A 21,527-nucleotide genomic window follows, 5' to 3' on the forward strand; every position below is an offset into this window, starting at 1 on the left:
CCCTTGACTGCCTTCAGTTGGTCCAGAACTCTGCAGCAAGGCTCCTAACTGGAGCAAACAGAAGAGCACACATCACTCCAGTTCTATTGTCTCTGCACTGGTTACCCGTTAACTTTAGAGTTCATTTTAGAATCCTGATTATAACTTTCAATGCTCTACATGGTCAAGCTCCTCCCTATATTACTGAACTGTTAAAGCCTTATGCTCCAACCCGAGCCTTCAGGTCCACACACCAGAACCTTCTAGATGTTCCAAAGACCAGATATAAAAGTCGAGGTGATCGCTCCTTCCAGACTGCTGCACCCTGACTCTGGAATGATCTTCCTTTATCCTTACGCAGCATTGACAGTCTGGACACTTTTAAAAAACAGCTAAAGACCCTTTTATTTAAAGCTGCTTTTACCTAAACCTTTTATTTTCTTATTTTTAACTCAAATTTGTCATCTTTCATCTGTTTATGAAATTTTATAATTTTATGACTTTATTTTTTCTGATGTTAATCTAGTTCTGTTTTGAGATCATTTTGATTTTATGATGTTAATCTATTTATGATTTTATGACTTTGTTTTATTTTGTTTTGATCTATGTGAAACACTTTGTGATTTTATGTCTGTGATAAGTGCTATACAAATAAAATTTACTTAATTACTTACTAATATTAGGAATTATGACCTCAAAGGAAAAAAATCATGTGGATTTTTACATCTTTGCCCCAAACTAAAGAACATTTAGAATCATCTTTATATATAGTACCTTCAGCAGCCAAAAAAGGCACCCAAGGCACTGAACACAACCTTAAAAAGGAACAATTTACAATTATTTTGAGAAATAAAACACACCCAGTAAAAACAATTGTTAAAAGAAGCCATAGCATGAGCCACAAAATACCTTCATAAAAAGTGTTAAAAGTACAATCATCAGGTCTCTGCAAAGGCCATGGTGTAGTTGTGTGTTTTAAGTTGGTTCTTAAAAACGGACAATGTTGGTACACATCTAACAGAGACAGGGTTAGGGTTAGGGAAGCTCGACCCTATTTTGGGCCACATATGTTCCGTAAAATTAAGATCAGGTCTAGATGATGTGATTGCAGCTCACAGGAGGAAGTGTTTTCAACCAAAAGGTCAGTCGAATAGGCAAATGTGGAAAAATATCATAGCACAAAACAGTTTATGTGACTACTGAATTTTGTTTAACTCCTAAATTGACGATCAGGTATATTTCAAATGGTGGCAGAATCTCAAGACCAGCAACCAGTTTGGTAACACCTCCATCATTGGGAGAAAAAACAATGGCTCCCCTTTTTTCTACATTAAGATTTAAGAAGCTAATAGCTAGCTCTACTTTTCCTTCCTCCATACATGCTTAGGAGGGTCTTTACAGTGCCAGTTGTACCCTGTTTCATAGGGACAATAGATGTGACAGTCATCAGTGTGCACGCACAAGATGAGTTTGTGCTACCGGAATATCACCCCCAGAGCCAACAGGTGAAGGGAAAACAAAAGGGGGCCCAGGATTAATCCCTGTGGTACTCCCTTGGAAAGACTAGAAGAATGCAATGAAGAATTGCCAGTCCCTACAGAGAAGCTGTCCCAGATTAGATAAGACCACACCCATTCCAGGTCAACCCATGGGATCCCACCGTTCAAGCCTAGATAACAGTGTTTCATGATCTGCTGTATCAGATACTGCAGATAGGTCCAACAACAGCAGCAGCACCGCTTCTTTAAGCCCTCTACCTCTTCAACAGGATTTTTGCTTTCCTTAAAAATAAATAAAAATAAACATACTTTGACAAATGTCATGTCTTCTGCTTTCTGATGAAGTATCTAAGCACATTGTTGTGTCGTTTTATACAATTAAACCACATTTATTTGGACACTATATTAATCATTGCAAAGAAACAGTTCAGGATTTAAAAATGTGATCTTTCTGATTTTATTTAACATGTCAGGCATTAATGAGGCAAGTAAAACTGCTGATTTAGCTGCTTGCCCAACATCATTTAGCAATGCTAATTCTAATTTATTCCCTTTTGGACCAATTTTCTTAAAAAGGTAAAATTACTTTTAGTTATGATCAGGGGGTAAAGCAGCATGAACACACAAACCTGATTACACTCATCTCCTTCTCTCTCTCTCTCTCTTTGGAGTTTTGGAAAATCAAAACCAGCTGAACCAAATATGGACAAAAATAATGCCACAATTTTATCTTCTGAAAGAATAAAAGGAAGCTTGTGCCACTCCATTAACCTCCTCCCTAACTTAAAAACAAGAAGTCAATTTGACCACATGACAGATGAACACGTTGGGTCTTATAAATTAAATTATCAGCATAATGTCCCTTCTTCTTCCTCTCCAGAAGAATATTTGAACGTGTTTTAGGTTTCAGATCCATTCATTGTTTTTGAGAATGATGACTGAGCAGCTCAGAGTGAAACAACGACGCCTTTTAGAAAAAATAAAAAATAAAGGGACGTCTGTCCGTCGGCGCCAGGGGCAACAAGCTGCACGAGGCTGTGGATTTAGCCAGAAGCCTTTCTGTTTCTGGAGTAATGAGAATCAGATGCTCTCACTCAAAAAAATACAAAAAAACAAAAACAAAACAGGATTTCTGCACTCATTTGTGCGCCTGAGTGTTCACACAGGTGCAGGAATACTTGAAAGCCGAAATAATTTGCTTTTAAAGACGTTATTAGCTTTTTCGCTGTTGAATTTTATGAGGAATTGTCACTCTTTTTATCTGTTTTCTAGGACATATTTATTATGCATGTGGATTTTCACAGCTGAATGTTGCCAGACAGTCTACAGAAGCCATTCAGGCCTTCAGCTTAACAACAACTCAAATGACTGCAAAATATCCCAAAAAGTCATGGAAGTGCTTCTGAATCAATGCCAAAGTACCTAAAAACACACGTTTTTCACATTAAAGAGCAACAATCCATGAGTACTTCCATTTTACACCCTCAAATTAAAGGTACATTAACTTAAGTCCACATGCTTTATACATCTGTGCATCATTTTGTGTCAGAATATTTGTAATTAGTCAGAGCTTCAGACTTGTTCAGGTCAAATCAAGCACTAATTTTATATCATAAAAACTGGCACCATGAGAGCAATTATGAGTGTTTGCAGTAATAAAAGTTTTACACCTCTCTCACAAAATCTAAATGTTCGAAGTTCTCTCTGTTGACATCTGTCCATGCCGCATGGGTAGTAGATGTTGGATTATTCAACTGTTAGAAACATTTTCCATTTCCGTGTCATTCTTGCTGTTGGTTGTCTTCATGTAACATTTTTGCTACGCTATCACTCTTTACCGTTTAATGATTTATTAGCTGTATGAATTCATGGGTCCATCCATCCATCCATCCATCCATCCATTGTTGTCCACTTATGCGGGGTCAGGTCGTGGGGGCAGCAGCCTAAGCAGAGGTCCAGACTTCCCTCTCTCCAGCCTCTTGGACCAGGTCCTTCAGGAAAATCTCAAGGTGTTCCCTGGCCAGCTGAGAGACATAGTCCATCAGACATAGTCCTGGGTCTTCCTCTTGGTTAGATGTTCTGGAAAACCTCACCAGGGAAGCATCCAGGGGGCATCCTAACGAGATGCCTGAACCACCTCAACTGGCTCATCTCGATGTGGACAAGCAGCAGATTTATCTCTAAAGGAGCGCTCAGACACACTGCGGTGAAAACTCATTTCGGCTGCTTGTACCCGCAATCTCATTCATTCGGTCGCTACCCAAAGCGTGGCCATAGGTGAGGGTAGGAAAGGGAATTGGCGAGATATAGATATGGATTTATGTTTTTGCAGTGAGGCCACTTAAATCCACCCCAAGATGGACGTATGTTAACAGTTGACTTTGCAATGTTTACCTAAGGAGCTTTCATCCATTGTATCTAGAATGTCTTTATTTGCAGATGACGGTCTTTTCTATGTTTTCTTATATTTCTGCCACAGACTTGATTGGTAGAGGGGTTTACTCTAGGGTAGGGGTGTTTGGTCACAATACGATAATATCAATACAGCAAACGGTGATCACCATTTTGATTTGATTCGATATACTGTAGGACCCTCCATTCGATATCAGGGATGTGTATTTTTGAAATTCTGGCGATACGATACATATCACGATACAGGGGAGACGATACGATATATCACGGTATATTGCGATACATTCATTCAGACGTTACAAGCAATTTTTTTTTTGCTGAATTTATTGTAAGAATGTTCAATAAACAGTCCAAACTGATACGTAACATGTTTAACATGAGGTATCTGAACCATGATGGAGGGATTTACATTTCAATGGTGGAAACAAAACCCGTTTCACACTGCTACCAACTAGCGGGTGGCGATTGAATTGCACAAAACGAAAAGAAAATACACAAAAGTTTGCATGTAAATTCTTTCAAGAATTACATACACGGCTTTTGAATATCGATGTAATAATCGCAGGAAAAATATCACGATATATTGCCATATCGATATTTCCGATACACTGCTTTTGAATATCGATATAATATTGCTAGAAAAATATCACGATATATTGCCATATCGATATTTTCTTACATCCCTATTCGATATGAAACAAGTGACTGAACACAATCATTACTCAGCAGAGGGACAAGTTCTCTCCTGACTTTTCTCACTGCTCACCACAAAACAGCATGTCAGCAGAATTTCAAAATAAAAAAACTTTCAAACTAAAGAGTGTTGATGATTAGTTATTCGATTGATTTTTGCATTTTGGACCTATGACCATATAATTGATGTATTGAAACACTCCAGGGGAATTTTGAGCTGACTAAATATCCAAAAGTGTAAGCCTCACCTGCGAGAGGCTGTAAGAAAATTTCTCCCATTGGATGGATGAAAGAAACACCGTTTTGCCCGTCGGCTGTGATCTCATCCATCAGCACTGCATCACCTCCTGTTCATAAAAATAATAAAATCCACAAAGATGTTTTTTTTGGTCAGATAAACAACAAAAGATAGCCCATAAATGAAGCCTAAGATGAAGACAATTCTTATTTTATTTTAATATATTCATGAATTTCCAGTTTAATCTTCTCTTCATGCTGTCAAAAAGATTTGCATCGACTCAGTATCATTTCACCTGATTTAATCGATGCGTTAATCAGCCTTTAGCCTTTAGATTTCATTGTAGTTCTACTCTGCCTTTCAGCTCATCCTGCAACCATCCATCTTTCATCTCCTACTCGTCACCGTTCTGCTCTGCATCTCAACCATCTGAATATTTTATTCAAACTCCAAAAGTGTCTTAATTTGATCTTCAATGATTTTTCTGTTTGTGATGCTGCTGCTCATTATTACATTCAACAAACTGCAGGCAATTATGAATAAATGCGGCAGGCATCATAATTTAATTGAACAGGAGTCTGTTCATGTTGGTGAGAATAATAACACTAAATCGCTCCTGAGATTAAGGCAAGAACTGTAAAATCTTTAAAGCAATTGTAACAACAGTAATAATAAAAACAATTGCAGAAGACAGAAGCACCTGAAACTCAAACAACGGATTTTCTTTTATAATAAAATATTATTATAATTATTTTCTCACCTCTGTACCCTCCTCCACCTCCTCCCGCTGTGCAGGCGCCACCTCCACCTCCAAACCCCCCAAAGGTGGACCAGCTGAGCTTAGACAGTGCCAGAGAGCATGAAGACCCTCCCACTGCACCTTCCATCAGAGATCTGCCAGCACTCAGGTGAGAACTGGGACTGTCCTTCCATCCACCACCGCCACCTGAAAACAGTTTAGTAGGATTAAAAATCAGCTCGTAGATGTTTGTCTGATATTAGTGGCTGGCTTTTGCAATGAATTGTCCCGTAGCAAATTATCGCTATCAGGTTTTACTCTTTTTTTAAAGCAGAACTTGACAGACTGGAGCCCAAGCAAAAGGATTTTGCTCTGCATGGCGATCTAACCACGCTCCATTTGAACATAAACAGGCCTGACCAGTCTTGTGCCTTGCCAATCACAGTGCTTTATTAGTATGGTGGGCCAATCAGCACTCTATTGGTTTGGTCAGCTAATCACAGTGCTCTATCAATTTGGTGGGTGGAATAATGCAACAAAGCAGAACAACAAAGATGGCGGTGGCGTGTTTAAATTGGCTTTGACATCAACTTTGGGCTATTTACAGTTGGGCTTTTTTTGAGTCAAAAGCAGTTAGAGGTACATAAGCCCGTTATTTAGAAAACGGGTTTATTTACATCTTCTTCGACAGTGTATAGCGGGATTCCCCAATGACTGACATCTGAAGCCAGTAGGGGTTGTATCAACTAGTCGACTAGTCAGCTGGTCGACTTCACTGCTCTGTACTGAATTTTTATGCCTTTCATAGACTAGTCAATGTCACGTGATAATGACCGACAAGATGGAGTCCTCGGAAAAGACAGCAGGTGATGAGCCCCTGCGCGTCGGGAGGCGACGCGCTGTGCCAGAGCGTCGGTATCTGACGCTCGCTGTAAAACGGACATTTGACCGAATTGTGACCTTTACCCTCTTGTAATTTAATCTTCCCCTCACCCCCATCCTAACCTTAACCAGCTTGCGCATGCAAAGCATTGTTTCGTGTTTCATCTTTCCTCTCAAACACGCTTAACGGAAAATTTAGACCGACATACTGGGTAAAGGGTAGGGTGGGGGTGAGGCGAAGGTTAAATAGCAAGAGTTTAAAGGTCACAATTAAGTAAAATCTCCGTTTTACCGTGGGCGTCAAAAAGCGTCTCGCTGTGCCAGAGAGTCGCCTCCCGACTTGCGTCGGAAAAAAACGCTTGGTCACCCATCATCAGTTTTAGCTGCTTCAGGTGTATGACGTCATCAATGATTAGTCAAAGTCGACTAGATTTTCATTACTTGACTGTCGACTTTAAAAAAATTAAGTCATGCAGCCCCTAGTGGCCAGTGAGTATGTCACATTGTTTGTCGTCCAATAGCACGTGGAGACAGTTTGAAAGACAACCGTAGATCCCGCCCCACAACTAAGCTCTGTCTATGAGTTGTGGCCAGACTATGTATTCACATACAGTTGCAATAAAACTGGCTAAATGCTCAGTGAAGTGAAGAATAATCCTAGAGTGTCAGCTAAAAACTTAAGAAATCTCTGGCACATGCTAACATTCCTGTTGGCGAAGCTACGCTACGTAAAATGCTAAACAAAAATGGAGTTCATGGGAGGATACCACGGAAGGAGCCACAGCTGTCAAAAAGAAAAACATTGCTGCATGTTTAAAGTTTGCACAAGAGCACCTGTTCCACTGATGCAATGGCTAAATATTCTGTGGACAGATTTAACCCAAGTTGAGTTGTTTGGAAGAACCACATAACACTTTATGTGGAGAAAAAGAGGCACAGCACACCAACATCAAAACCTCATCCTTACTGTGAAGTATGGTGGTAGGCACATCATGGTTTGGGGCTGCTTTGCTTCATCAGGGCCTGGACAGATTGCTATCATCAAAGGAAAACTGAATTCCCAAGTTTATCAAGTCATTCTGAAGGACTACTTAGGTTAACTCTAACCCAGTTAGACTCCTGACCTGTGCGCGATTGAGATGCTGTGGCATAACCTCAAGAAAGCAATTCACTCCAGACATCCCAAGAAAATTGCTGAACTGGAACAATTCTGTAAAAATCTGCAAAGATGACAGTCTGACGCTGTTTTGTGATATAATGTAGGAAATATGTCAGTTTTATTTTGATAAGCCCACCCCCAACCAAAAGAACCCTGTGCAGTTTAAATTAACTACCACTCAGCATTAGCTAATAGCAAAGCTGCAAAGATGCCCTGTGATGGACTGGCTCTCTGTCCAGGGTGTACCCCGCCCACTTGCCCTTTGACTGCTGGAGATGGGCACCAGCCCCCCTGCGACCCTGCGTGGACAAAGCGGGTTCAGAAAATGGATGGAAAGCTACAAAGACAGAGCAGCTCCAACTGGCTTCACAGCAACAAAAAGTACAGATTCCACCACTGCCTGCTTCTATTCAAAGACAGACAAAAGTAAAGAAAAGCTCATGAACCGAATGTTTGAGAGACGTTGCTTCTAGCTGTATCACAGAAGCAGGGGGTGGAGCTTAAAGGTGCAATACATTTTTCCACTGCTAGGTGGAGCTTCTGACACCTCTGAGAGAAAAACTGAATTTCTGCTTTCATGACACACCTTTTACATGTCATGCACAGACTGTACATCAAACATCCCTGGTTTTTACCAAATTAATTCTAATTCATTTATTTTTATTTTAGTTATTTTCTTTTAAAGATTCTAAGTGACCTGGACAAAGAGTGAAGAGTCAGATAGCCAGAACACTGCTGAAGTTCACCGTTTGTCTGGCTCTGCTGGTGCTCCTGGTCAGTCCCAGCTGGGGACTCTGATTGGGCAGCAATCAGTGAAAGAGTGATTCTCGTCAAGTTAGTCTGCCAATCTGGAAATATCAGCTTCCACTCATTTTATTAGGGCATACTGAAGTCCTGAAAGGCAGGATTTCCTAAAGAGGGATCTCTGTGTCCCTGAGACTGACTCCACAGAAGAGCTTCCAACAGAAAAAGACACAAATCAAACTGCAGATAAACAGAGGAAAATGTGTCTGTTTATAGGCTACAAACATAAAAAATCCCAGCTTTATCATAGAGACACCAACTCAGATCACAATGTCACATCCAGGCTTCAAATTTTAAATTGTGGACTGTACCAACGAGCTGCAGGTCAGCTGGGTCTAATTGGAACTAAAGGTTTCAAGAAAATACAAAGCAGACTTATTTAATTAATGATGCTCTTGAAGTTTCCCACATCCGACTGGTTATTTACCCAGCAATCTGAAACTCAGACATATCATCAACGACATCAGTGACTTTATCAGATGTAAAAACCAAACTCTAACTTTGTTTTCCTTATATGGAATATATTTTTAGTTGCTTTTTGTAACAGCAGCATATCAGAAGGGTTGTGGTTTCTCAGGAAGTAAATTCAGACTGGAGTCAGGTTTGTGTGAGGACGAGCCAATCAAACCATGCAGAAATTATATAATTGTGTTACAGCGGCTTAACTTTTTGTGCCCTCAACTGCTGCACAGATTTCTAGGCCAACCGAAGTTTTGACTCCAGAGCGGAAGTCCTGAAAGTCAGCAAGCATTTTGAAAGCTTCAGAGGTCTTCTGTGATGTTCACCTGGTCTTGTTACTCCTGATTTCTCCAAGCCCTCTATCTTGACCTTGTTTTTGGATAACTTCGTAAGAGAGAGCAGCCATTTTTGTTGGTACCCATTTTGGAAAACTATTGATGTTACAGTACCTGCAGCACCAGTTTGACCGTTGGTACCAGGAGCTGTAGTACTGTTTTCAAACTGCTCCAGAGGCATGTGGTCCAGACTGGACTCTGGATCCTCCAGGTAGGCATTTCCTCCTCCACCAGCTGCAATCAGCAAAGGAACCAGGTCGCCATCCTTCATCTGACAAAATAAAACAAATATTAAACTGTGCACAGAAAAATAAGCATTATCATTGAATACATTTTCTGTGTATTCAATAAATTTGTAATAATCTAGATAGATTGTCTTCTGCCACCTTGAAGATGTAAGTGGCGCCTCCTCCGCCGCCTCCACCACCTGCCCACTCTGCACTGGTCTCACTCCTGGGGCTGTCTTCTATCACTGATGACTCTCCCAGGCATATTTTCTGGGTAAGCGGATTCCTCTGGTGCAGAAAAAACAAACAACTTATCACAACAACACCCTCATGGGACATTCCTCGGGTCTGGACTCACGCTTGGCCTACTCACCCCAGGGCACGCATCCTCTCCCTGATGACCAACCAAGATGTAAAGTTTTTCTTGTTTTTCCAGAGGAAATATGGCTGATATAAACACCCCGTGGTTGCGTTTGTTGTGGTTTTTGGCTCCTTTTCCTCCTGCTGCTCCATATGCTGAGATCCTGGAACACAAAATCACAACAGGAGGAAGTTAAGCTTTGTTAAGAGAAATTGACTAAAGCTGCACAGGACATTTTATGTCACCTGAGCAAATTGTAAAAGTCAGTCTTCAACACGTTCTGAGAAGTATTTTGGAGATTTTGCTTTCGGTTCTACAAAACGAACACTAGAGGGTGCTAAAAGCAAGCCAGAACTGCCTAGTCTCCCTTTAAACCTGTTGAGTATTAGACAACATTTCAGTTATTTCCAAATTCTTTACATCTTCTAAAATGTATTATTTTATTTACTCTTTAATAATTACTTAACTTTTCAAAGCATTACCCAAAACACAATAGAGGTGAATTACGAGGCCAGATATGTGGTTTTATTACTTTTCTGGCTAAATCTACAAGTGATTCACAAACTTGGTTACAGAAACGAGGGTCTTTGGTTTCACTGGATAAACAAAGTTTTCCAACAATGCAATAAATAATAATTAAACATTTCCATCTTAAATCTCTTCTTCGCCTCTGCCAGTGCACCCCAAGGCAGCTGTGGCTACAATGTAGCTCATCACAATCAGTGAGTGAATGTGTGTGTGAATGGATGAATGATATGCTGTGGTGTAAAGAGCTTTCGAGTCCTCTGAATCTGAAAGGTGCTATACAAGTGCGGGTCATTTATCATTTACTTACAGGTATCGATTGGTGGCAGGCACTACCCATATCTGGGCTCCTTTGAAGGGGCCTTCCATCTCCACGGTAACGCTGACATTTTTGTTCCTGTAGGTACTGTCACACTGGGCCTGGGTTGGACCACGGGGACCACTCGCGCCACACGAGTTAAACCACCACGTCATCAGCGAAACCTCTAGAAATTAGCAGGCATGTTAAACAATGCTTTTTGAAGACCTGATGAATGTGTCTGGGGAGTCACAACCTGTGATTGAAGGCTCTGGAAGGGGGCTCAAGAAATCCAGATTGTCCATTTGTTGCAGAGAATTCAGATCTTAGGAAATGCAGGAATGTAGAGTAAAAACAAAACAAAACAACAACAAAAAATACTGTTAAAATTCTCCATCTTTATGTGATTTTAAGGAAGCAAACAGAAAAACGTCTCTTCCTGTCCTTGAATCTGCATGCTAACACAGGAATGTGTCCGTTTGTGTGATGCTTTCTGTCAAACATTCCCTCAAACCAGTTTGGTCTTAGCTTGTTTCTTCGTTATGACAAGCTCCAGATGCCAGGACAGAGTCAGGTCCCAAAAGAAAGTGAAGACTTTCGTTTAGGTCATGACACGTCAAGGATGAGATATTTGTTGGTGAAGATGATTTAGGGATCCTAAATAAATTCCCGGTTTCAGTTGAAAAAACATTCCAGTCTTTCCAAAGAGACGCCAACCCACAGCCAAATACTGCTGTGTCGCCCTGGAAGCTTTTAACTGCACCCCGAATAAATCATGCTCAGACAAAAACAGATCGCTCACATCTGTTCATCAACTGTTAAAGAGGGCCGGTGAAGGGCTCCTTGCTGTTCTGTGAGAATTAAAACCCAAAGTGAAACAACACAAACACAGGAATGCTGGCGCACACAGACAGTATTGTCATACTGCGGCGCAGGACTCGCAGATGGTCATTTAGCAGCGGTTAGCCTGAAGTCTGAATCAATCGTAAAAACAAGGCATGGAACTACTGACAGAACAAGTGGAGGATCCGAGTACTTTATTTATTTTGGCTTTATGTGATCAAAAGGTTAATCTAATGAGTGTTACCTGTGTTGAAGCAAGCAGCTCCAACTGCAATGTTATCGAGAGCAAGATCAGCTCTGGAGCCTCTTCCCCATGCAGCTTTCACGGTAACATGAAACCTGGAGCGATAACATGATATTATTCAACCATCATGTTGTTAGAATTGACCAAGTTTCAGAACTTTAAAGTAAAACCAGACTCTTTATTATACTTGAAGGTGCAGTAGATGATTTTCTGGACCATTTTTTGGAATGTTGCTTGAAGCACTCTTCATAAGCCCATGGCTACCAATAATAAGCATCTTGCGTAAAAGAAAAATGAATAATCATAATCGTCTGAAACGTACAATCCGTGAAAAACCTCTTCCAATCATGGTGAACCTCCCATTCTTAATGACTGGATCATGATCCATCCATTGAACTGGCCTCTGATCGTCTCTCTCCACTCTACACACACCCCTGTATGTGCACGAATGATATGTTCTCAGCTTGGAGCTTTTGAACAGGAAGCAAAGTCAGAGCTAGGCTCCCTAGAATAATTGTCATGTTCCCGAGCCGAGGTGAGTGACACCATCTCCAATCTAACTGTTATTGAGCTGATTTCCCACAGGTGAGGAGCGGAGGGGGCTGCAGCTGCAGAAGATTCCCAATCAAGAACTCGGGTATAAAAAGGAGGATGGAGACACCTCACTACGCCGGATGATTGCACCAGTTAAGGTAGCCCCAGCTACTTGTACTTGTACTTGTACTTATTTATTCGCTTTGCCTCACTTTGGAAAACTTAGATTTTGAACTCAAACTGATTTGTGGATTAGGTTTTTGGATTACCCCTTATGTCTGGTGTCTGTTTGCCTTCCCTCAGGATCCTCACACAACCTGCCTCACCCTCGCTGTTTGGACTCTGGATTACTACATGCACCACATCTCATCCTCCTCCGTTGTTCTTGTCTGGTCCCTCTCTGCTACCTCACCCATCCCGGATCACTCACCTTCTGCCCAGCACTCAACTCGGCTTTCCCGCCTCCCTCGTTCACCCCGAGCGCTATATGGACAAGAGCTGTACTGCTCCCAAAAACTGTTCCTGTTTTTGAATAAAGAACTTTTCTTTTAGTCAACCAGCTCGTCGAGTTTAATTCTGCATGTCTTGGGTTAGACACTTACCTTGAGTCATGACAATAATGGAAGGAATGTTCCTTTCATTTAAGGATTAGTTCTTTTTAGAGTCTGATTCTGTTCTTGTTTACAAACATTTTGCCCTCTGTCGGCTGGCAGAGCTGTCGGTCAGTTAACTGCCTTGGCAATGCATGGGTGCACATGCGAGTGGGAATTTGAGGGGAGAGGGAGTGGAGGAGGTTTGGGGTAGGGTTCAGGAGGTTTTGACCTGTGGGGATTTTCCCAGGTGTTTGGTGGCTGAGCTGCTCTATTGCCTCACTTTGTAAATATACACAGTTGAATACTGGAACACATAATGCTTATTGCTGAGGGTTCAGCTTTACGTTTGACCCATTGTTAGCACCTTTTCTGCCCTTATTCCTAACGTAACTCTCCTATGTAACAAATAACAATTTAGTATTCTAGCTTGTGCAGTGTGGCATTTCTATGGTAAAAACAACTTGCTGAAATGGCTTTTTCAGGAAATCAGATCCTACCTTTATAAAAAACATTTATTTATACTTCTTCTTAAATACCCGTGATGAAGGCTGGACAGATCAAGTACGACTTCCTCCCAGTCGTCCATCCATTGACCTTGTCTCTCCCACACCAATGGAGCCGCCTTGGTTCCATTTTCGTCTATGGCAACTTGCAGGGAGCCATTAAAAAATCCATGTAAGTAGAGAGAGAAACGCATCTGGACAAAGACAAAGTCAAGAAGTAAGAATTTGATTTGGACATTTCTGCTAAATTTCTAGCAAAGCTGAAACAAGAAGCATTGGACCAGTGAAAGCTACCTTTTAATGTGATTTTGTAATTATCAGGTATGACCATAAAAGGCAAGGCTGGGGACAGGACACTGTCCTATATGTCTTTACATAGGACTCCTATAGACTTGTAAAGACCCAGGGTGCATTGTTCTCTGACCCTATGCATTTCTAGCCCATTGTTGTGGGTTCAGAAAAATCCCTGAACTGAATACCAGTACCCCTAAAAATGATCAGAGGACCCCCCCCCCTCCCCCCCCCCTCCCCCCCCCCCTCCCCCCACGGAAATCAGGTTCACATTGAAATTTATGTTGTTCTCTGGATGCTTAGCACCCCTAACCATGCAGTCCTACAAAGGGCCTGTCTTCAACATGTTCTGGAAATCATGGTGAAGTTTGCAGATGACACTGCTGTTGTCGATTTGATGTCCAACAATAATGAGTATTTGTGCAGCAGTGAGGTTGGGAAATTTGTTGATTGGTGTCAGGCAAATAACCAAAGCACCAATGTGATGAAGACAAAAGTGAATGGGCACCTACACCTTTCCCATCTTTACCATTAACCCTCCCACTGTCCTAATGGGTGTGACCCCGCGAGGAAAGTTGACCATTGAGCAGAGTTGATGGTTTATCCCTTGGGTCCATGTGGCAGGGGTGAGGAGTGAGCACCACCTCACCCCTGCCACGTGGACCTCAAGGGATAAACCATCAATCCTGCTCAATGGTCAACTTTCCTTGCGGGGTCACCCATAAAGACAGTGGGAGGGTTAAAGTCGTTGGGGAGATGTAGTAACAACAGTATTTGACCTCTGACCTCACATAGGCTATGAACACAGACAGCTTCAATTAAAGTCTTTTGTTTCATGAGGAGGCTGACAAAAGCTGTTCTCTGTGAAAACATCCATTTTACTGGAGGTCTGGTTCGGCAACTTCTTTGGCGACAAGAGGGCTCTGCTAAGTGTGGTCAGATATGCAGTCTCACTTTACCAGTGTGTTTCGAAGGACTAGATTAGAGCCTTGCACGGGCCTAAAATCTGAGCCCGTGTCCGGCCCGGCCCGAGGGGGGTGGAGCCCCAGCCCGACCCGGCCCGAAAAGGTTTTCAGGATTCTCTGGCCCGACCCGAGCCCGACTTTTTTTTAACCAACTAAATGAAAACAAAGTGCGTCAATCCTGACCAATGTGTTAAAAGACGTGCCAGATCCGATCAATTTGTTTTCCCCTCATTTACTGTCACGGAGATGACGGCGCACTGGCTCTGGTGTTAATCAAGTTAAATTTGATCTCTTTCCAACAATTTTCACAAGAAAACAGAACAGTCAAAAGCAGGGCTTGTGTTGACTGGATAGTTCCCATATTTGACTGTTTATTTTGACGGAGAAAGAATAGAAAGAATTACCCCGACGCATGCAGACGAACTGACATTTTATTCTACGCACATCGCAGATGTAGCTAAATCACCCAAGAAAAGATTTCCATCTGAACATCTGAGCTGGACACTGCTCAGCGCAGCTCGCTGTCAGCGCATATGTGCACAGCGAGCTGAAGTTGTGGAGATCCCAGGGTCGAATTTTGGTCCCAGTCAACCCTTGGGCCCAGCTAGTGTTCTTCTCTTCAGCCAAAGCCACTGGCCCCTAGCAGATCTAGAGAGATCCTTCCTCACCTGTTGATTACCCTGACCCTGCAAGCCAAGCTTGCGTAGCAGCCTTGATGCTGTAAAGCAGATGCAGAACCAGAAACAAGAAGATAACGGTGGAACTCCCAAATCCACCCATCAAGGTTATTCACCCTTCTTCCCTCAGACAAGAATGAATAGCCTCAAAGCTCGGACAAAAAACTGACGAACGGTTAATGTTAGCTCACATTTTCTCTTAAATGCTCCTGAATGACAAAATAATTAATCTGAATTCATTTATTAACTACTGAAATTAACCAACCTGACAAGCAGTGGTAGAGACTGGAGGAGGGAAAGATGAGCTCTGAATGGAGGCCTCCTGGAGTGAATTAGATTCTCTAACTTGCAGGAACAAAAAGTGCCCTAGGGATGCACAACAAACACAACAATCCAAAGGAATGAAACACAAAATTCCAACAAACAAAAAGAATAAAAGACCGAACTGTTTTCTCACAAACTGTTTTATATTAAAATGTATTCAGTCCATGACATCTTTCCCCATTTCCAACAATAAATTTGGGTTTATTATTATTTTGCGATATTTCTGAACTGCAGTGAGGAAAGGAAACCGAACATTAAACCAATCAGTAAATCACACAAACACACCAACCTGGTGTGTGCTGAAGAGTTATGCCCTGATTGTCGTCTTTCTCCAGGAGCTGGTCCCCAGCGACTCTCCTCCAGCCCGAGTGCAGCTTGGATCCAGACCAGCCACATGAATCCAACTCAAAGGAGCAGTATGAGCCAAAAGGAAGAGCGTCTGGGAGGGAAGACGGCTGTTATAGGCCACAGGTACAAGAAATCCAACTTCTACATGGCTGATTCGCTCCAGAACTCTAAACTAATTAATAGAGATTTAGTTAAGGCTCAAAATGGCCAAGGAGCCCTGATAAATTTCCAAACACAACCCCAAAATAAAGTCCTACGTTATTTGCAGATGAACAAAGAAAAGGACGGGAAGGTTTGAATCCATCTGGCATCCATTGAAATCTGGATATTCCCAGTACATCCTAGAACGTGAGTGGTGCGCCAACACTGTTCTTTGTTGTTTTCCTGTCGTCCAGCAAGGATGTTAGCAGTAGCTCAAGCTTGCATTAGCTCACGTTAGCGTTAACAGCAGTTCACACAGATATCATGTGGATACCCCATGGACTGGCACTGCTTATTGTAGCTACCATAGTGGCCAGTCGCCATCTTGGATGTGTCTCTGTTCGCCACCAGTGCATTCATGTCTGCTGAGGAACGTGTTTACTTGAATCGAAGTGCCTGTGTATGACATGTGCTATGTTAAAAACACAATTTTTATGTTTTGTCACAAAATCAGACGTGTGGTATGGCATGATAGTTAAAATATAAACATAATTACATAAAAGTAATTAAAAATATTAAATCCCAACAGGTAGGCTAAACCTTTCAGCTTCAGAGCCACAAAACAAGCTGTTAGAAAAACGTGCAATCCCAATTATCACCAACTGGTGAATACAAATGTCACTATAAACAAATTAAATAGGAATATAATGTAAACTAAAGCAGCCATGACAAATGGTTTAGTAATTTTATCCCTTTGTAATGGTTATAATTATGGGGGGAAATATATCATTTTTAGAACTCAGGTAAATTTAAGATTGGCAACCATTAAAACCAAAATAAAAAATTGCTATATATATATGTCAACTGTGGCTATTTCTGCTGTTTTCCTAAATGTAACTCCTTGTACATTTTGCACAAAGAGGAAATTTGGTTGCTGGATCTTTCTATCAGAGGTTGATCAAAGCATCAAAGTCTAAAATACTTTTTAATAATCCTTTTCCAGGTTTGAGTCTCTTCAAGAAGCTGCTGCAAGATGTTGTGTGTGCATTTGCAAAAAAATCTATCAAATCTAAACTTTCCACACCTGTACTCTAATTTAGGTGTGGGGGACCAAATAGCTGATTTGCAGAGGGTCCCTGTTCTGCAGTAATTGAGACCAAATGAGCATTTATGTGGGTAGATAAAAGGTAACAAAAGGTAACACCAGCATACCAAACTGAGTTTTAATGAGGTCTCCCATGACGAGCATTGAATTTGTAGGGCCTCTTAAAACATTTCTTCACCATGGAGGCCAAGCTCCTCCCCCCTCAGGACAAAGGACTCTAAAGCCCTTTTCAGACAGACATTCTGGAACATTTGTGGACAATTCAATCCGGTTTTTAACCGGAACTGTGTTTTCAGACACACCACTTTTGTACCGGAACTTGTCCTTTTGGCTGCGTTCACACAGCAGGGAAGAGTTCCAGATGTCTGACGGCGGCGGGGGGTGGGGTGGGGTGGGGGGGAATCGGACTTATGTTAAGAAGAAGAAGAAGAAAATATAATTTCTATAGCGCCTCTCAAGATAAAAATCACGAGGCGCTTAAGCATAATTCTGCGCACACGAAGACACATAAGAGACCTGGATGATGAAGCTCAATGGTTAAAGGAATCACTGAAGCGGTGTGAAGCGGTGTGAAGCGCTCCGTCGCGCGTCCAGACGGTACCGTAGGAGGCGAGCTGCCGTGGTTCGCCGCATGCTACAGCAGCGGGCTATCTAGGTGCGCATAGCGTCCCCCGGTCCCCTCCTCCTCCCCCCCCTCTTGTCCGGAACTTTACCTCCCCAGTCTGAAGCAGCCACCCTGTCCGTAACAAGTCCGGACCTGTTACTAGGGGCTTCGTCCGGATAAATTCCGGAGCACGTTATCCGGATGTTTGTATTCAGACAGAAAGGTCTTACGGACAGATTCCGGAACATTTCCGTTTTTCATGGCCTGTCTGAAGGGGGCTTAAATATCTCAGACTACATTGACTTCATTGCCTCCCGAAGGAATGCCTTTTGATTCTTGGTGTGCTGAAGTGTTTTATAGCACAGGATGATTGATGTTTTCATAAAGAAGACTTGTTGTATATTTCAGAGCGTGAAGTAGAGAGCGGGAGTGAAAGGCTTTGATTGAAACACCATTTTAGATTTGAGTGGTTGGGGTCCAGTTCCTAATCACACAAAGATGCTTCAGCAGAACAACAAAATTTAGGAAGGTTTTAGAGTTTAAACATCCTCTTGAACAAGTCAGTATAAACAAAAACAATATGTGACTCATTCATCCGAACTCAGAATGATTTAGAATCACAGAATTTCCTATAACTAAACAAAAATAGGATTTTACCACAGATTAGGCCTTCGTCCTCTCCAAAAGGACAGTCCGTGTGGAAGTCACACACTCGGTTCTGATCGATGCAGTCATTCGTGCTTTCACAGCGGAACAATTTATCACACTCAACGTCCTGGTCAACGGCGCCATCGTCGGCCTCTGCGGCCACACAAGGATAAACGTTAAGTTTAACTATTCTAAAGGGATTTGTTTGATGTGACATGGCGAATTGGAAAGGTGAAGCAATGAAAGTCTCAATAAATAAATAACCAGTGACCCAAGTCTGTCTCACCTGCTTTACAGTCAATGAAGTCCAGAGAGTCTAAAGCCACGATGCCTTCACCTTGACCCAAACAGGAAGTGTAGAGCAGGATCACCTGAAACGGTTCCTCCATCTGACCAATCACAGCGTTCAGAACCTCCCACTCCACCCTGGACCAACAAATGGCAGCAAAAAGTTTCTTTAGGTTACGTTTGACCTTTAATTCAATAAGAAACCTTATGGTTATTATTGGTGTTTTTGTCCTTCTTCTTGCCTCTAGTTTCATATTTTTATATTATTTTGTATGACTTACAGCTTAAAGTGTGTTGGATTTAATTTCATCATGCCTGCAGAAGTGGATGTTTTCACGTGTCCCCTTCCCATGACAGCTCTCAGCCCGTTTAGCCCCTGGTCTACAATAAAACTGATCCCGGAACTGCGACGAGATGACACACGCAGCGCTGCACTACCGGCTTCGTCATACAGGAGTGTATCTGGAAGTCACGTCCCCAGGTTGTATGAATGGTAGGCTTAATAAATGGAAACCCTGCTTTGTGTGTGTGTGTGTGTGTGTGTGTGTGTGTGTGTGTGTGTGTGTGTGTGTGTGTGTGTGTGTGTGTGTGCCTCCTAATGAAATTGCAGGAGCCATTACTGGACTGATGCTAACAAAGCAACTGACTGCACATTCCCATCCATCCCTCCGCTGTCCTCACCAATTACATTTAAACAAATCTCCGGCTTACATCTGCAGCCTAAAATGCTTTTAGCTTTTCTAAAGATGGCTGGACTTCAGCATTGGATCAATAGAAAATTTCTGCCCACAATTCCCATCTTTATTTTACTGTGAAACTAAAAAAATGTGTTCGCTTTTCGCCCTTGCTCTGTCTGTTCTTTTGTTGACTTTCCTTTTTAGTATTTAAAGGTTCTTTTTTTTTGCCATATAGCTTGAAATCGTCTTCAAAATTCCGATGGCATTAAAATAAATTAAATGTTTTGTTTTAAAAATTTAATCATTTAATCGTCTCTAAAATGTAAAATCCTTGAAAAACCTCATCAATCTTTTTTAATGTTCCATTGGATCCTGATCCTGATCCATCAAACTGCCCTCTGACTGTCCCACCTCCCTCTTTGTGCATGAATCACATGATCTCAGCTTGGAGCAGCTGAACAGGAAGCAAAGCCAGAGCTGGGCTGCCTAGTGTAATGGGTGGAACGTTCCGTTCTGTTTGATAAACACATTTAAGGAGTTGTTTTATGTTCTTTTTAGAATCTGGTTCTATTCTTGTTGGGAAATGCTTAGGAGTTCATTTTGAAGTGAAGAATAAACCAAGGATGCTAAAGACCATCTTGTTTTTTACCACAATCGATGATACATTAGCTAGCATACTAAATTGTTATTCGGTTATGTTGGTGCGTTACATTAGGAATATGGCAGAAAAGGTGCTAAAGCAGGTAAAGAATGACAGTAGCTGCTGTTCGTGTTTTACAATGAGCAGATTCTGTGCCTGTAGGACAAGAGCCTGAGGAAAAAAGGTTGAAACTGAGAGGCACACTTTAGCACCCCCTAGTGTCTGGTATTAGTTCTCTGTGTTTAAACCTATCACTTTATCACAAATAAAGTGAAACCTATCACCTTGCTGTGCGTTCGTCTTTTTGACACCTTAATCTAACAGCTGGAATGTCTCCCCAGCCTTCATTAGTGTCTACAGGAGTGATTGATCACTAAATGAAACAAATCAGCTGTGTTCATGATCTAAAACATGCAGAAAACATGCAGGAAGTTCACAGTGGGCAGCCGGACATTCTGAAGTTGCAAGTGCAATATTCTGGTCACAAAGTGTGGTAGGGGACTGAGTGACATTTCATTAACCCTGTAAAGGGTCATTTTAGCACATACTGGCTCAAGAAAAAGATTTAAAAACATGAAAAAGTTGCATATTTAAAATGGTTTTAAGATCAACTGCACCTCCAACTTCAAAAGTAAACCCCAGCTCGACTCCAAAGCAGCTAAACAGGTAGAAATTTTATTTATGACACCGGAATCCTTCTGACTTTTGCTTCCTAATAAGTGACAAATCAAATATGTATAAATAAAAATATTGCAGAACAGGTCCATAAGAAGGTGTTTTCTGACCTGTGGTCATCTTGATTCCTGCGGGTAGGAACCTCAGAGTGGAAAGCTAACTCTGACATAACTGGCTTGATCTGAACCGTGAGGTCTCCCGCTGTTGGACCGGCCTCATACAGAGCCACCTGCAAGGTGCACTCCCTGTTGCTTCTGGGCAAGACTGGGCTGATTATTTGGTGCTCACATTTCCCAGCAGGTGATGGGTTCAGGAGAAGAAAGTGGCCTGAGGGTAAGAAACAGAGATACTATAACACACCCACATGATGATTGCTGCTTTTTCATGCATGAATAAAAATCTGAAATGTATTTTTATTTAAACGACGTGTTGAGACCGATGCTAGCTCAAGCATAAACTACCATTAGTTCACACCTTCAGGTCTTCCCACAGAATGGTCAGTCACCGGCATTGCTCCAGCCTTCGTGTCCTTGGAGTCCTGTGGAGACGCCACTGACCACTCGCTCTGGGAGTCATTATGTGATAGAGTCCAATGGCACGGCAACTCAAAATCACAAGAGATAACTGGAACATATAACATAAAAAGTGAACTTTCTTCTTCAAATCACAGGAAATCCATTTTAAACGCAAAAGTTAGCTCAGAGGTCTACAACCTGTGGCTCTGGGGCCACACTAATGCACTGAAATCCCACAGGGGGGATTTTAGTGCATTTTTGCCAAAATAAGAGAGATTAGGCACTGAAACAAGACACATGGT

General features: G+C 41.8%; 1 protein-coding gene across 1 annotated transcript in view; it reads right to left on the reverse strand.

The window, feature by feature from the left end:
- Positions 1-21,527, reverse strand: part of ltk (leukocyte receptor tyrosine kinase) — a 66,376-nt gene that overhangs the window by 21,812 nt on the left and 23,037 nt on the right. The window contains exons 3-17 of the mRNA XM_015969994.3: positions 21,185-21,334; positions 20,821-21,037; positions 18,717-18,856; positions 18,440-18,583; positions 15,874-16,023; positions 15,526-15,626; positions 13,361-13,521; positions 11,698-11,792; positions 10,867-10,935; positions 10,623-10,797; positions 9,800-9,950; positions 9,586-9,714; positions 9,314-9,470; positions 5,582-5,767; positions 4,832-4,930 (exon numbers count right to left, since the gene is read on the reverse strand). Of these exons, the coding sequence (XP_015825480.3) occupies positions 4,832-4,930; positions 5,582-5,767; positions 9,314-9,470; positions 9,586-9,714; positions 9,800-9,950; positions 10,623-10,797; positions 10,867-10,935; positions 11,698-11,792; positions 13,361-13,521; positions 15,526-15,626; positions 15,874-16,023; positions 18,440-18,583; positions 18,717-18,856; positions 20,821-21,037; positions 21,185-21,334 (2,124 nt within the window). The remainder of the gene's footprint in view (positions 1-4,831; positions 4,931-5,581; positions 5,768-9,313; positions 9,471-9,585; positions 9,715-9,799; positions 9,951-10,622; positions 10,798-10,866; positions 10,936-11,697; positions 11,793-13,360; positions 13,522-15,525; positions 15,627-15,873; positions 16,024-18,439; positions 18,584-18,716; positions 18,857-20,820; positions 21,038-21,184; positions 21,335-21,527) is intronic.

The sequence above is a fragment of the Nothobranchius furzeri genome, chromosome 18 (genome assembly GCF_043380555.1).
Source record: "Nothobranchius furzeri strain GRZ-AD chromosome 18, NfurGRZ-RIMD1, whole genome shotgun sequence".
NCBI lineage: Eukaryota > Metazoa > Chordata > Actinopteri > Cyprinodontiformes > Nothobranchiidae > Nothobranchius > Nothobranchius furzeri.